The 15,186-nt window shown below is 39.1% G+C and overlaps 1 protein-coding gene across 1 annotated transcript; it reads left to right on the top strand.

Moving 5' to 3' along the window:
* Positions 1–294: 294 nt before the first annotated feature.
* Positions 295–9,034, top strand: c9 (complement component 9). The gene is made up of 11 exons (XM_039779431.1): positions 295–413; positions 494–584; positions 1,501–1,651; positions 2,320–2,461; positions 3,467–3,605; positions 3,805–4,119; positions 4,276–4,516; positions 4,630–4,749; positions 5,725–5,900; positions 8,233–8,467; positions 8,582–9,034. The coding sequence occupies exons 1-11, from the start codon at positions 340–342 to the stop codon at positions 8,737–8,739; spliced, it is 1,842 nt and encodes a 613-aa protein (XP_039635365.1). The 5' UTR covers positions 295–339; the 3' UTR covers positions 8,740–9,034.
* The last annotated feature ends 6,152 nt before the right edge of the window (positions 9,035–15,186 follow it).

The raw sequence follows: 15,186 nt of genomic DNA, 5'->3' as shown, positions 1-15,186 counted from the left end.
GACAGTAGAGGATAAGATAACTCTAAAACTATTGGGTAATATATTTTCTTCTACAGCACTCAAAACAAAAAAACAGTTGTATAACAGTTTTGCAGAGATGATGAGAAGAAATGGATCATCACTTTGAATGATTGTTTTTGTGTGATTATGATGTAACACTTTAAACTCTGTTTTTTGGAGTTTACCAAGCACTAAATCAACATTGCTGCAACCTAAAAAAACAACCTATTGACTTTAAAGATGATAACGTGATCCCTTTGCATTGATTAATCATTGACAGAGACGTAGGTTAAAAGTTTGAACAGGGACAGACACCATTTGTCTCTTCAAAGGTTCATCATGAGGATTGAAGTTGCTCTCCAGCTGGGCTTCTGTGGCCTGTGTCTAACACTGGCGCTTGTTGGAGAAGGAATGTATGTATATTTTACTCTAAGGATTACATAGTACTAAGGAAGGCACAGAGTTGTATCATCACTTAATATGTGCATTTCAGGGGAGTGGAACTTCCTGATCCGCCAGCAGTAAATTGTGTTTGGAGCTCCTGGTCAGAGTGGAGTCCTTGTGATCCTTGCACGAAAACCAGAGTGAGTCCATTAAAACTGTAGTCAGTGAGAACTCTCAACTTTCAACTATCACAATACAGTACTAGCTATGTGACAAACTGTACTGCTCGTATGTACTGTACATATTTTGACAACATTGAGTTATGTCCCGAATCTGACTACCTGGCATCTGCTATCCCAAAACATAGTATTTCCCAGACATTTTGTAATTTGGAGGGGAAAATATACAGGATTTGAATTTGCAAGATCTAGGAAAACCGAGATTAAAACCAAAGTGACTACACTCTGGCTAGTTACGGCAAGCTGTTGACATAGGCTTTGCTAAAGCTAATTCAATTTAGCAGCTTTATATATTTGGAATAATTTACTGCGCTATTTCCTGTAATAAAAAAATAAATTAAAATGTTGACTCCCCAACAACTTAGTAATTGAGTTTGTAAAAAAAAATAAAAATAAATACAGCAGTCACTAAATCAGATCTTAATGGAAAAAAGTAGCTTAACACCCGATTCTGCTAACCTAACGTTAAGCTCAGCCTAGTTTCAGTAACTGTCGTCTCTGCTGCCCCCAACACTAGTGGAAGTCGTGCTTTTTGATGTGGTTAAGCTACCTGTAAATCAACATATTTAAATGTATTTAATTAAAGATTATAACTCGCTTATTAGTTCAAATGGACAAGACGGCTGAAAAAGAACCAAGAACACATTTTGTTTGTAGGCCTAGATACTAAATTTTCCCAGTGCCCTTCAAATTGTCCAAACATAAAGTGCGGTTCTGTGATATTCAGCCTAAAAAAACAAATCATAAAATAAATTGTTTTCTCTGTTACACAGGGCCTTAAACTTCAAACCCTTTTTTCTTAACTTCACTGTTTCTCTGCCTTTGTTAAAAAAATTATAGATGCTTAACAAAGTGCGATGTCATGTGTGATCCTCAGAGACGTTCGCGAGGTGTAGAAGAGTTCAGCCAGTTTGGTGGTGCGTCCTGCGTGGGATCACTGGGGGACAGGGAGTTATGTAGATCAGATGCTAGATGTGACCTACCGCCTCCTCCTGCATGCTCCGACTCAGAGTTCCAGTGCGAGTCAGGTACTTCAGCTTCTTTTAACCCTTTGAGTTGTCTTCCATTTAACCATACAGTTGTCGTCCTCCCAGGTCAAAACTGAACATCATCTTCTTTGGACACTTTCAGTGTTTTTTTTTCAATGTTTTTGGCGCTTTTTTTAATGTTTAACGCTTCTTTTCACTACCATGTATAAACACTTCTAACACCCACTCCACTTATTGCCACTAGTTTTACACTTATTTTTGAAATTCATGGTCAATAAACCTCATTAATAGGACATTATACCTAATCCTTGAGTTAAAAAAGCATTATGAATTATTTAGACTAATATTAAAGTAAGGTTAATCTTTGACTGGTGTATGTCAACGTTCAGTGAGGATACTGTTTCGAAACATTTCAATTTTTTTTTCAAATGCAAAAGAATTTAGTAAAACACCCATAAATGTAATGAAAGTGGAGATCCGATCTTTACTTGCAAAGCGTGTTGTATGGAATCATCCAAGATATTTTTGGGTAATTACAATTAGGTAGTTAAAAAGAAACCCAGATTTCTGATATATTTACGTATATATATATACATTTTGAAAGTGGCTCAAATTTGACCCGAAGACAACAAAAGGGTTAAGTCACCTACAGTACCTTTGTCTTCATTATATTGGGCTCTATCAGTTTAACCCCCATCTTTACACAGGTTCATGCATCAAGAAGAGATTAATGTGCAACGGGGACTACGACTGTGAGGAGGGATCAGACGAGGACTGTGATCCTGTGCGTAAACCCTGTGGTGTGTCAGACCTGGATACCAATGAGCAAGGCCGGACAGCAGGATATGGGTAAGAGTGAGTTATTAAAGAGCTAATTAAGTTGGGATCAAAGTGTCAATATACAGTAATATGAAAGTAAAATGGAGGCTTTGTCACAGTGGAGAGCACTTACATCAGGATAAGATAAGATAAAATAAGATAGACCTTTTTAATCCCACACTGGGGAAATTCCTTTGTTACAGCAGCTCAAAATAAAAATTCACACACATCAGAATAACACAAATATACATTAAATAGACATAGGAAACATATACAGAAAGCATTATAAGAAATAGAAAAAAATAGAATTAGTTATTAGTTATAATAATAATAGTAATAATACAAACGTATTTACACTATAAACACCCGTATATATACATATACAGTATATATACACAGATATACAGATGAGTAATGTGCGGATGAATAGCAATAACATATTGCACAGTAGGAGGTGACACAGAGTAATACATAAATAAGTATGCATAGTGCAGAATATTGTCCAGTGATGGCTCATGTAGCAGAATCAGCTAGCAGTGCTACATTATAATGGCATATTGGCCCATTCACGGTGGCCATATGGAACAAATACTAATCAAAGCAGTATTCAGAGGAGATACTTTCTTTATATATCTGAATGTTGTTTATAACAACAAAAATGATCTGTTTTGTACTCGAATAATAGTTCAAAGAATAGTTTGACGTTGTGAGAACTAAGTTGGGTCACTCTCTTGCCGAGTTAGATGAGAACATCAGTACCACTCTCTGCCTGAAGGTGAAAAATGAAGTTAGCTCCACGAGACAATTAACTTAGCTTAGCATAAAAAACTGAAAGCAGGTGCTGACAATGTCTAAAAGTAAAAAAAAAAAAGTCTCCTATAAGGTTTTTCAAAATGTCAGACTATTCCTTCAAGTATAATTAATAGAACCTGTACATGGGTAGGAAACTCACGTACTCCTCAAACTTTTGAATTTCAACTAAGAAGGCATAATACTGTATATAATGTAAAAGTGGCCACTGTGTCCATGCACCAGAATCAACATCCTGGGTGTAGATCCTCGAATGAACCCCTTCAACAATGATTACTTCAATGGAAGGTGTGATCGAGTGAGGAATCCAAACACTCAGAAGTATGACAGGCTTCCCTGGAATGTTGCTGTGCTCAACTATGAGGTTAGCTAAAACAATTTTTCAAAACCAATTTTATCCTAAGGATGTATTCATGTGTGTGTGTGTGTGTGTGTGTGTGTGTGTGTGTGTGTGTGTGTGTGTGTGTGTGTGTGTGTGTGTGTAATGACGATGAATACAGTATGTCAGTGAGGGTCCTGAAAAGTCGGTCTTCCCTCAACACTCATGCTCCCTGTCTTTGCAGACTTTAGTGGAAGAAACCACCTCTAGAGAAATCTATGAAGACTCAGACAGCCTCCTGAAGGAGATTCTGACAGAGAAGACTAACAAACTTGATGTTGGACTTTCCTTCAAATTCAGCCTAACTGAGAAGTCCCTGTCAGTGTTATTAGCTGCACCTCCAACTTCAGATGCAACTAATCCTTCACTTTCAGATGCAAATGTTCCTTCAACTTCAGATGGAACTGTAACTGTATCGGCAAATTCAAACTTTGCTTTCGACATTGGATTCAATAAGAAAACGTTGATTAGGGATCTTTCAAATTACACCCGTGTTAAGGTAAATGTCAGCCAGCGACAAGTAATCCCATTGCAATTTATAAATAGTTCTTAACATACATAGCAACATTAACTAAACTAAAAAAACGTTGTGAAGCCAATCTCAGATAGATACATACCATATGCGATTACTAATTCTTCTCTCCTGCACACTCAGAACAAGAGCTTTATGCGGGTGAAGGGCAAAGTACAACTGAGCACCTACAGGATGCGTTCCCGTGAGCTCAAAACAGCCGATGAATTCTTGGCGCATGTCAAATCTTTGCCTTTGCAGTATGAGAAGGGTATTTATTTTGCCTTCCTGGAGGACTACGGAACTCACTACACCAAAAACGGGAAGACTGGCGGCGAATATGAGCTGGTCTATGTTCTCAACCAGGACACCATAAAAACAAGAAGTATGTGTCTCTTTTCAAACGTAGTGGTTCTGAAGTTCATTTTCTCAATCACAATGTTGACTAAATTGAAAAGTATATAAGCACTGATCCTCTATACTCCATGATTCTTGCAGATCTGACAGAGAGAACTGTTCAAGACTGCGTTAAAGTCGGCCTCACAGCAGACATCGAAGGTGTAGTTGGTGGCAACGTGAATAAGGAGGAATGTGATCCTGTAACAAAAAAAACCCAAGGTGAGCTTTCCCTGTTTCCCCCTGATCACACTAATATTTAAAGGATATGTGCAGAGTTTTGAAGTCTATCTTAATACAATCTGATTCTCATATGTACGGTTAAGAGTTATTCCTTGCTGGAATCATTCCTCCTGTCCATGAAATAATTCCTTTATAGCACGACTACACTGTAAGACATTGGGGACAAAATCCACAGCTTCTTCCATGCAAAATTGCATTCTAAATTTCATTCCAGGCTAATGTGAGGCTATAGCGGTCTGAGTTAGCCAAATTGAGTGGGTATCTTTGTCCTGGAAGTCAGATGGTAGGTTTACTGCGAGTGTATGATCCTAGCAATGAAACTACCCCTTAAACATAGTACTATAATATAATTTTGTGTGAAAAAGATTGTCTTTGAAATATTGTGTTGAAGTGGCTATATGTAACTTTCAGGGGCCATCCACAGGGAAACGCTTTTGTTATAAACTCACATTTTGCATCGTTTTGACCGATCATCCAAACGAATCCTGTAAACGCACTTTTTTAAACCTGGTCCCAGGGTGAAAAAATTCAAAAACGCCCCCGCGCGGCGCTTTGTTATGAGAAAAGCGCCACCTATAGGCGACTGGAATCTGAAGTAGCGTGTTGAGTCATTTACAAATGGATCCGTTTGCCGACGCAAATATTCTTGAAACGATGCCAGGGAAGATGGGGAAAAAGAGATTTTTTTGGTACGTGCGTGGACGCGGGCCTCAGTTTGTGTTGATTGATTCTAGTAGTCGCGTTTGGCCAAAAGTGGTAGTGTTTTTTACAACACCTGCGGCGTAAAGGTATTTTCTTTACGGTGCTGTATTGCCCACTGTATAGTACTGAGTTAGTGTTAGTGTCATATAGTCGTGATGAATGTTTTGCTCAGACAGAAAATCATTCATTTCAAGGTTTCAGTATGTATCAAATGTGAAAAGTCACCAAAGTTTTCCCCTGGTGCTTAAACAGGTGATACTCACGGAAAAGCAGTGGTGGACAAGGTGCTGACATCAGTCAAAGGAGGAACTCTACAAAGTGCTGTTGGAATGAGGGCTCAACTGAATAAGGAAGGTGTGATGGACATCGCTACCTATCAGGAATGGGCCCGGACCATCGCTGAGGCCCCTGCGCTGCTCACCAGTGAGGTACCTATGATAGATTGGCAAACTGTCATGTTTTTAACAATGCTAGTGGCATGGCATTGTCAGTCCACCACTTTGGTCCAGATCAAAATACTGCAACCACAATATAGATTTCCATGAAGTTTTGAACAGCCATTCATGCTGTCCAGAGGACAAATCCTAATGACTTTGGTGATCCTCTGACCTTTCCCCTACCGTCACCAAAAGGTCAAAGTTTTCAATTATGATGTGAATATCTCAACATCTACTCGATTAATTGGCACAAAATCAGTCAGATATTTACATCACTATAAGGGGAGCATCTGATGTTTTTAGTGAAAATTCTCAACAGCTATTGGATGGATTTCCATGAGATTTGGTACAGACATTCCAAACTTCAAAATAAACCAATCTCAATCGTTATAGCCAATTTGGTCGTTACGCGCCCAAAATTTGTAAGAGTTGCGACTAAGATTTTTGCTGGGTCTGCACCGGTGCACCTAACCTCCTTGCATCCGCTGCCTCTCCACAAACAAAGCAATGCCGTTTAGATCGATATGGTTTAATGTTGCGTTACATGACCCATTCCTTCTGTAAAGCGCCGTGCCTGTGTTTGGATCTCTCCTATTACTCACGCGCCGCCCCCCCCCCCATTCACTCACACATGGCTCACCTGCAACATGGAGAGACACAACACCCCCGGTCCAAACTGCTGGCATTTGTCTACAGTTTAATTGTTATCAACACAGCTGTATATGTTAAGTGTATGGAAACCTGTATAGGTTACAGTGTTTCCGCTGGTAATGCTCTGTTATATATATATATATATATATATTTAACCCACTTATGTAGAAAAATACAGAGCTATATATTGTGTATTGCCATTCAGCGTTAACGGCGACGCAAGGAAAAGTGCACCTAAATTTTGTGCGGTGCACCTAAATAAAAAGTTAAGCGCGACCAGTGTAACCAAGGCAAAAAAGTTAGTCTGGAGCCCTGAGTTAGCGGTCTCAATTTACCATACCTGTCAAGTATCCCGTTTTGGCCGGGAAAGTCACGTATTTTACCCTTCTTTCCCCCCGTCCTCCGCTTTTAGTATTTTTTCCGTAAATCTCCGTATTTTAACCTGCGTTATTAAAAATAATAATAGCCCGGCCCGAGCGGAGTAAAAAACCCAAAACATTCCCAATCTGAGCTCTGTTACTAGCCTCGCATAACCTGCAGTAGGCAGTAGCCCATAGATATATGGGCAGTAGCCTACTACAGGTGCTGTAGGTGGCAGTTGTCGCGGTTAAGTCTGTGAGGTCAGATGATGAGTGACAACGCAGGTGAAAAAAAGAAAAAAAAACAGAGACGGATGATGGACGCCACGACAGAGACGGCGCTCGCCAAAATTTATGAAGGCTTTACTATGCATTCCCCACAGCAATGCAAGTTGAGAAAGGGTGTTTAGCATGGTACGAAAGATTGTTACAGAGAATAGGAGGACGTTAGACAACAGAACTGTCTGTGCTCTACTCTCATGTAAAATGAACCGATCTGGCCCAGCCCACAAATACACTCCTTCCAAAATAGTCTTAAAGAATGCAAAGTCTGCAACAAATTTGTACAATAACTCACTAAAAAGAGTAAAGAAAAGTCATGTGAAATGAAGAGAAAAACTGTAAAAGAAAAGCAATATGAAATGAAAAGAATGTGTGGAAAGAAAATAAAATGTAAATGTAAGCAAGCAATGTTATAAATTGTAAATGTTTTCAGAATTCTGCATCAAGTGGTGATTTTAGCTTTCTTGTACACCTGTCTTAAAATGTAAGGGATACTGGAGCGTGGTTGGGGTGGTGGGACTGCTTGCGGTGGGTGCCGGAAAATTCCCCTTATTTTCAAATCCAAAACTTGACAGGTATGCAATTTACCCTGCAGAGTTCTGAGGAGCAGTTAACCATAGGCCTCATAAATCCACCAGAGTTTTTAAAATTCCAACACAAAGAAAGCGGAAGGAAACGGAATTTCCTGCAGCACCGGAGCAATCCCGGAAGTGGAACATCAAGGATATAGACTACCATCAGCTGTACTTTGTGTTTACTGCTAATTATCAAATGTAAGCACGCTAATGCGCCCAATAAAGATGGTGAACACGGTCACGGTAAAAAGTAGACATTAGCATTCGCATTGTGAGCATGTTTGCATGCTGACATTATCATTTAGATCAAAGTACTGCTGCGCCTAAGTACAGAGAGACTCATGTAGACTCATGTCATAAGACATGAGGCAAAAGAAAGATGTGATATCATTTTTCTGTTATCATATTCTGGCAAGTGAAATGGTGCACCTATTCAGATTTTTTTTCTTCTGACAGCCGGAGCCCATCTATATGTTAATTCCATTGGATATGCCAGACGCTAACACCAGGATATCCAACATGAAGCAGGCCACGGCAGACTACGTGGCAGAGTATAACGTCTGCAAGTGTAAGCCTTGTCAGAACGGAGGCACTCTTGCTCTCCTGGATGGGCAGTGTAAGTGCATATGCTCTTTCCTGTATGAAGGCTTGGCCTGCCAGAATTACAAGGCTGATAAAGCTAAAAACGCAGGTAAGAGTAAACAGATGCATCAAAACATACAAATATCCCAACATACCAACAAGGCCATTTATATCACTTTAGGTCATTTTCCTTTTGTTTGTTAATTTTGACAATGTTTTGCAGGTCCAAGGCCGACAGTTATTCAGGAAGGTAACTGGTCATGCTGGTCCAGCTGGTCAAGATGTAGCGGAGCGAAACGCATCAGGACACGCAGATGTAACACAGACAGGATCCTTGGAGCTGTGTGCAGAGGAGACACCAAGAGTGAAGAACACTGCTGAACAGATGAATTACCATGTAACAAACAATTTCTCTCTCTCTCTCTCTCTCTGACACACACACACACACACACACACACAATGTGCCAAAGATTAAAAAAAAAAGCCTAACATTTAACGTAACATTTTGTCGTTATATGCTTAGTTAGGCGAACAGAGCCATCTTGAGGTCGGTAATAGATAAAGCAGTTCATACAATGATTTTATGTGTAGATTGACTTTTTTTGTCTGAGCCCTCTAAGTTTTAATTTCAGCATCTTAATGTTTATTTTGTTACAATAAATCAAATTAAAACCAAGTTCTTCAAATAATTTCAATCAAAAGTCTATGCTGTCTTTCACGGCCCACAGATTCCTGCACGCAAAAAAAAGAGCATGTCCTGATTAATCATTTATTAGTCTTACATTTAGATCCAAAAGAACTTTGACTGCAAACAACGCTGTGTCTCTACTTTGGTTGAGTTAAAAAAGCGTCGGCTAAAGTATGTATTAATGGGCTAATAACTCATCTTTGAAAGCATGAACACTTCCCAGCTGGCTGTGCTGTGTAAATGAGAACCAGATGAGTAGAAGCATGGTGGAGAGAGAACTGACAGAGGCCAACTAGAGATTAAGGTGCTGGACATAAACACAACATAAAGGAAGACATTATATGTGCATTCTATTTTTTTTTATTTACCCATAAATGTGATGATGGTTTTCAGTACTGGTGTAATTTAAGAACAGGGGTTTGAGTCACTTTTCTGTGGAAGACGCTTCATTTGGAACTCTTCAAGTGGAAAGAAAACAAACACCATTATACGTTTATTAGCGCCAATGCAAATTATGAGGGACAACAAAAATCATTAAAATATAAAACTGTTTATCTGCTTTAATTAAACTGAATTTATGTGATGGTTAACATATGAAGGGACTGATCATTCAAGTCATTAAAAACAAGTCTAATGACAGCAATAACTTTAAGATGAAGATACATATTTTGCATGTGTGTCTTGGATTTACATGGAGAGACAAATACCAAATAATAAGCTCTTTGAGATGTCACAGTAGGAAAAGCCCCGGTGTAAATAATATGTCTGCTGGGGGAAAAAAAGGTCTATTAAAATCATTACCATGGGGTTACTGCTTTCATGCTTGTGGAGTTGCTCTCACAATGGGCAAAAAGGTTGACCGTCATATTTGGTTAGCTTAAAAGCCTTTGATTCCCGTGTTTGCGCATGGATTTAGTCACCCATGGATTTCATCATTTAGCGGCAGCTATGCAAGAACGACTGGAGATCCTCGTGCCAGAGAAGGCCTTGTTAAGCAAACAGCAGTTGAGTGTATACCGCTCCAGCCTTGCACAATATTTAGGAATGTGCACAGATCTGTAAAAGAAAAAAAAAAGAAAAGTATGCTTACAATAAGTATTTTCTTTTCGGGCCAATTTTAGAGGAAAACTTTTTCTAAAGTGGTTGTTTTTGGACACTTGTATTCAATCTGATAGATCCCGACTGAACATGTCAAACACTGGACAAAGATATTGAACTCTAAATATGTTTAAATCCCTTTAACAGATTTTAATAAAATACTTCTGAAAGGAAAGGAAACAAAGCACATCATAATACAATGTCTGAGAGTTGAGTCTTGGATAGAGTATAGGGCTTTGTGATTTTTTTTTTTTTTTTTTTTTATATGACCTGAACAGCTTTGGTCCTTCTCATCTTACATTTTTTTATGACTTCTTCTTCCTCTCTCAGTAAGCTTTCTGTGAATATCGCTTCCTGTCATCACTTAAATAGAGAGGAGTTAAAGTCCATAAGATATTGTGTGTGTTTGTGTGTGTGTGTGTGTGTGTGGTGGGGGGTGATGAATGCATACTTGAGAGGTAACCACAGGGGGTGGTACCCCCTGGCCTTTGGGATGTCAGCATAATGGAGTAAAACTTTGGGACCTTATTGAGCTCCAGGGAGACCCCATTCACTCCGGACGGCAACCCAGCCTCAAGCCATTATCTTAGTCTAAAATGTTTTGTTCTTTCTGCAGCCTTCGACAGAACACTTAGCACAAAATAATGAACCCCTCTTCATCGATAGACTTCCCAACTCACTTTTTACTAATTTTACTCATTAAATGAGAAACCTCAAAAACAGAAGCTTGTGACACCTAGGCTTAAAATATAGGTTATATTTCAAATATATTCCATTAGGTGGAAACACATTTGTCATTTGGGAATATGTGCAATCTCAAATCGACTCTAACTAGATTTTGGGAGGAGAAAAATCTTCATAGCCAAATGCAAGACTTACATCTTGTGTTAAACATTTCGAAACCTTGATGACATTAAAAACATGTTTATATTTTTGGATTGTTTGGATTATATTGTATTGTAGATACTTTTCAAAGCTCAAACAGGTTCAGAGGAAAAAAAACGTGTTGGCAAACAGAGAACATGCAGTTCACTTCACTTCACAAAACTCTTCACTTTGCAGCTTGTTGCTCACAAGCCAGAAAATGAACTCAAGATTTGCTTTCAAAATGCGCACTATTGTTGCCTCATCTCATGAACATATAGACCTCGCTTTCAATGAAGAAGAGGTAAGGGATATTTTTTTTTTTTTTTTTTAACAAAAGCCCTTAGAAGGGTGTGAAAGGAGCCCCTTCGCGCTCCTAAACGCCTGGACACAGTTGGAGGCGCCCCCTCCCCACTTCCCTGGGTCACTAAAGGCATTGAAGTTTTAGAGGGCTGCTACGGCGGATTACTCCACACAGCTGTCCCAGCACCGTGGAAATGAAGTTATGCCTCTTGTCAGCTATGTTTTGTGTGCCCCCCCCCCCTCGTCCTGTTCTACTCTCACTCCGTAAAACTTTGCACCACTGCTCTTCGGCTGCAGGAGGGAATCAGGAGAGGCAACAAAAGGACAAGTCCTATGCAGCCATGGCAGTGTAGAGGAAACTGATTGGTTGATTAAATATTCTCGCTTTGCATCATTATTCAGATAGGCTAGAAATCCCTGACATTCAACCCAGCACAGCCCCTCTCTCCCATAGCCTTCCCTTCCCCCCATTAACCCTCAATCATAAATCAACCCCTCCTCCACCTTTCCCACCTCTAAAAAGCTCAGGGTACTGCCTTCCTCAAGTCCACCCCCCCAACCCCCAATTATTTTGGGTCACTGGGGTTGTTTTTTTTCCCCCCCACTACACTTTGCTTTTGCTAAGTTTGTTTATTTTGGTCAAAAACTGAACTGTAATTCAAGTCTAGCAACATGATAAAATGATTGATTGTGTTATGCTCTCAAAATGAGAGCATAACACAATCCTCCTTTCAGAAAATACAAGTTGGATTAACAAGCAATAAAACTCACCCTTGCTGAATTCAATATACTCCGAAGTTTCGCTGCTACAGTCGGACTTGGTCTGGGACCAGTTAGCTCATGGTGGCTAATGTTAGCTTACATTGCTGTGCTACTGATACATTATATTCATCGCATCTCACAGATAAGACATTTCAATGGTTCCTTTGGACAGTGACGGGGAATTTGGTATCTCTTGCGGCACAGTGGTCGCTGTTCTGCAAAGGTTATATAGCCTCGCTTCAAGACATTGAACATTAAAGTGTACCACAGTTGCCAAATATATATGTATATATATATATATATATATATATATATATATATATATATGGATGGTGTTTGTTTTTCTTTCACAGCTGGGAGAATTTTCTGAGGTATCATTTGTAGAACTGCAACAAATGATTATTTTCATTGATCAATTATTTTTTGTTAGTAGACTAATCATTTAAAAAAATTGAGAACAATGCTGATGACAAGTTGGATTAGAATAAGGGGACGTCTTCAAATTGTTTGTTTTGTTTGAACAACAGTCACAAACCCCAAAGTATCCCTTTTGAAAACAGAAAGATCCTCACATTTGAGAGGCTGGGATCAGTAAACGTTTAATATTTTTACCTAAATGAATAATTCTAACGAATAACAGATAATCGAACCTGCCGATCGACTAATCGACTAATTGTTTCAGCATCTTGTTTGGGCACATACATCCAAAGATAACATATGTCACAACACCTTCAATATCCATTAGATTATGAATCTGCTACTTGAATGAAAGTACATTGTGTATCTACTGTATAGTATCTGACTAAGTAAGATGCCTCACTCAGCTGTTTGCCAGTTTCTACTAGTTCAAAAAGGGATGAGAGTTGCACTTTTATCTTCAGTTGAGAAAATCAGCTCAGTATCAAGGTCTATAGCTGTTTCCAAGGTCAAGAGTGACCTGTGAGCCTCATATATAATTCATGATTACTTGTAAGATTTGCAGAAAACCAAACTATCATTTCTGATACTTAATATTACCCTCTTTCTGTTTTTACTCCATCGCACTTTGAGCCACATAAATTGGACGTTAGAACAAATTAATTAAAAGCCAGTTCTCTTGTTTCTAAGATTGGCAGTTTCAAAATAGGCTCAACAGGAAAAGTCTGTGAGCAGTTTTAAATAAGAAGGATGGAGTTACTGCATTGCCAGTGCGCTTACCGAACTGAAGAACAGTGTCTGACATCAAACTGGTTTGCAAAATAGGCCCAAATAATTTGTGTGTGTGTGTGTATGTGTGAGACAGAGTAATGAGTACTATACACATTACGCCACTGGCCAATAAAGAGAATATATTGTCGACAAAATCCAGCCAAAGTGAGGCTGCCTGTTTGCCTTTGCTTAGTGTAACCAAGAGGAAGAAGGTTCAGGGCGGGGCAGAGGGGAGGTTGGCCAAGCAACAGTTTGAGTTATGATGAGGCAATTTTAATGATGTTCTGGTCGATGCACCAAAAGCCCCAGTTGACTCTTTTCTGTGTCGGCATGGAGAAGAAAACATTCCTATTTTCCTCCGGTGCCAAAAGTTAATTGAAAACATTTCAGGGCAAAGTATGGTCTGGGGCCCCCATATGATTCCCATCCCTTCATTATCCTCAACAATGATAAAAAGGCATTACAATTATTAATGGTTGGAGCAGAGGCCTTCGCTCTTAAAGTGACAGTGGCAGGCTTTTGCTTCTCATAACAAAAGGCCCAGAAATGCCTTCCCCACATCACTTTGTTGGTATTTTTTCGCCGCCATTGTAGGATTTATTATTTTCTTCCTAAGACAGTTTAAAGCCTAATGATAGCTCATGTTTTTCAGAGTAAAGTCATACATAATGAGTATGTTCCAAACTATGATAAAGATCCTCAAAGCTTCAGAGAGAAGTTAGAGAAGACCACATCTAATTGTAAGAGAACTAACTTTTGCACAAATGAATGTATCAGCAGGAGTTAGACTGAGCAATAAAGCTGAACTTTCTCACATAACTCCTCCGTCTTCCTCTGGGATAGCTGTCTCCTCATGCTCCCCCACTCCCTGAAAGGGGTGACAGAGGGAAAGAGTGAATGAAGTGCCCCCGCATTGTGCTGCTGCGCCATTGTGTATTTTGCATCTCCATAATAGAGGTGCCACTCGACTTCTCTTCCAATCAATGGGCTGGAGGGCCCATCTCTTCTCCTCGAAAAGCAACATGGCTGCTGTCAATAGTTTCAAGAGCCATTATCACAGGTGAAGAAGGGGACACTGGCTTTTTCTTAAGTATAGAGAGCTGACTGACTCATAACATCAGTCAGAGGCATGTAAACAGACACATGTACCCTGCACCATACCTGCTATCACTCATTAAAAACTGCATTATACACTGAAAATAGAAATTCTAAAATCTGATTGTCTGTTGCATGGGTCTTCAAAAAAAAAAAAAATCAAATAAACTGAAAGCACATTTGTGATGTATAAAATGTTTTTCCGCAACCGCTGTCAAGAAATGTTCTGCATGTTGGAACAGATTAGAAATAATTATGGTGAGCATACTGAACTTTCGAACTGTTGTTGACCTGTAAAGCAAAAAGTCATTTGTAAGGGATTTACACAGAAATGTTTAAGGCCCAAACCCTATTCTGAATATACTGACACTTATTACTTAAATAATGGATCTAAATAGTAAACACCAAGACCTACGACTGAGGACGAACCGTTTTGGCGTAGGCCTCGAAGTGCAAAAGTGTTAAAACCACAAGTAAACATTTCTGTGAGTGTACTTTTAGTGACACTTGGTAAATAACTGTTAAATGCCTTCAAAAAAAAGATTTTATTTGGTGATAGCTTTAAGCATCACCTTAGCAAATTTAGAAAAGAAAGCAAAAGTAGCAATCATGGCTAAAAGATCAGATTCTGACTTTTTCAAATTATTTCTGTAAGCCTATAATGAATCTGAGGTACGTAAATTGAACAAAAAAAAGAACAGAGATTAACGTAAATGAACCAACGTTGCTTTGCGCTCCTTTGATAAAAACATGAAGCCTAAAACTTAAAAAAATAAATCAACAAAGACTCAATATTAACAGTTAAAGACAGAGCCACACTTCCAAATGAA

This window comes from Perca fluviatilis, chromosome 17 (assembly GCF_010015445.1).
Source record: "Perca fluviatilis chromosome 17, GENO_Pfluv_1.0, whole genome shotgun sequence".
NCBI classification, from domain to species: Eukaryota; Metazoa; Chordata; class Actinopteri; order Perciformes; family Percidae; genus Perca; species Perca fluviatilis.
This window is presented reverse-complemented; position numbering and strand designations above follow the sequence as displayed.

Excerpts from the sequence above, each read along its gene's own strand:
- c9 (XM_039779431.1), top strand. The coding sequence starts at position 340 with ATGAGGATTGAAGTTGCTCTCCAGCTGGGCTTCTGTGGCCTGTGTCTA. Across the intron at positions 4,120-4,275 it reads CAAATTACACCCGTGTTAAG|AACAAGAGCTTTATGCGGGT; the intron begins GTAAATGTCAGC and ends CTGCACACTCAG. Across the intron at positions 4,750-5,724 it reads TGTAACAAAAAAAACCCAAG|GTGATACTCACGGAAAAGCA; the intron begins GTGAGCTTTCCC and ends GTGCTTAAACAG.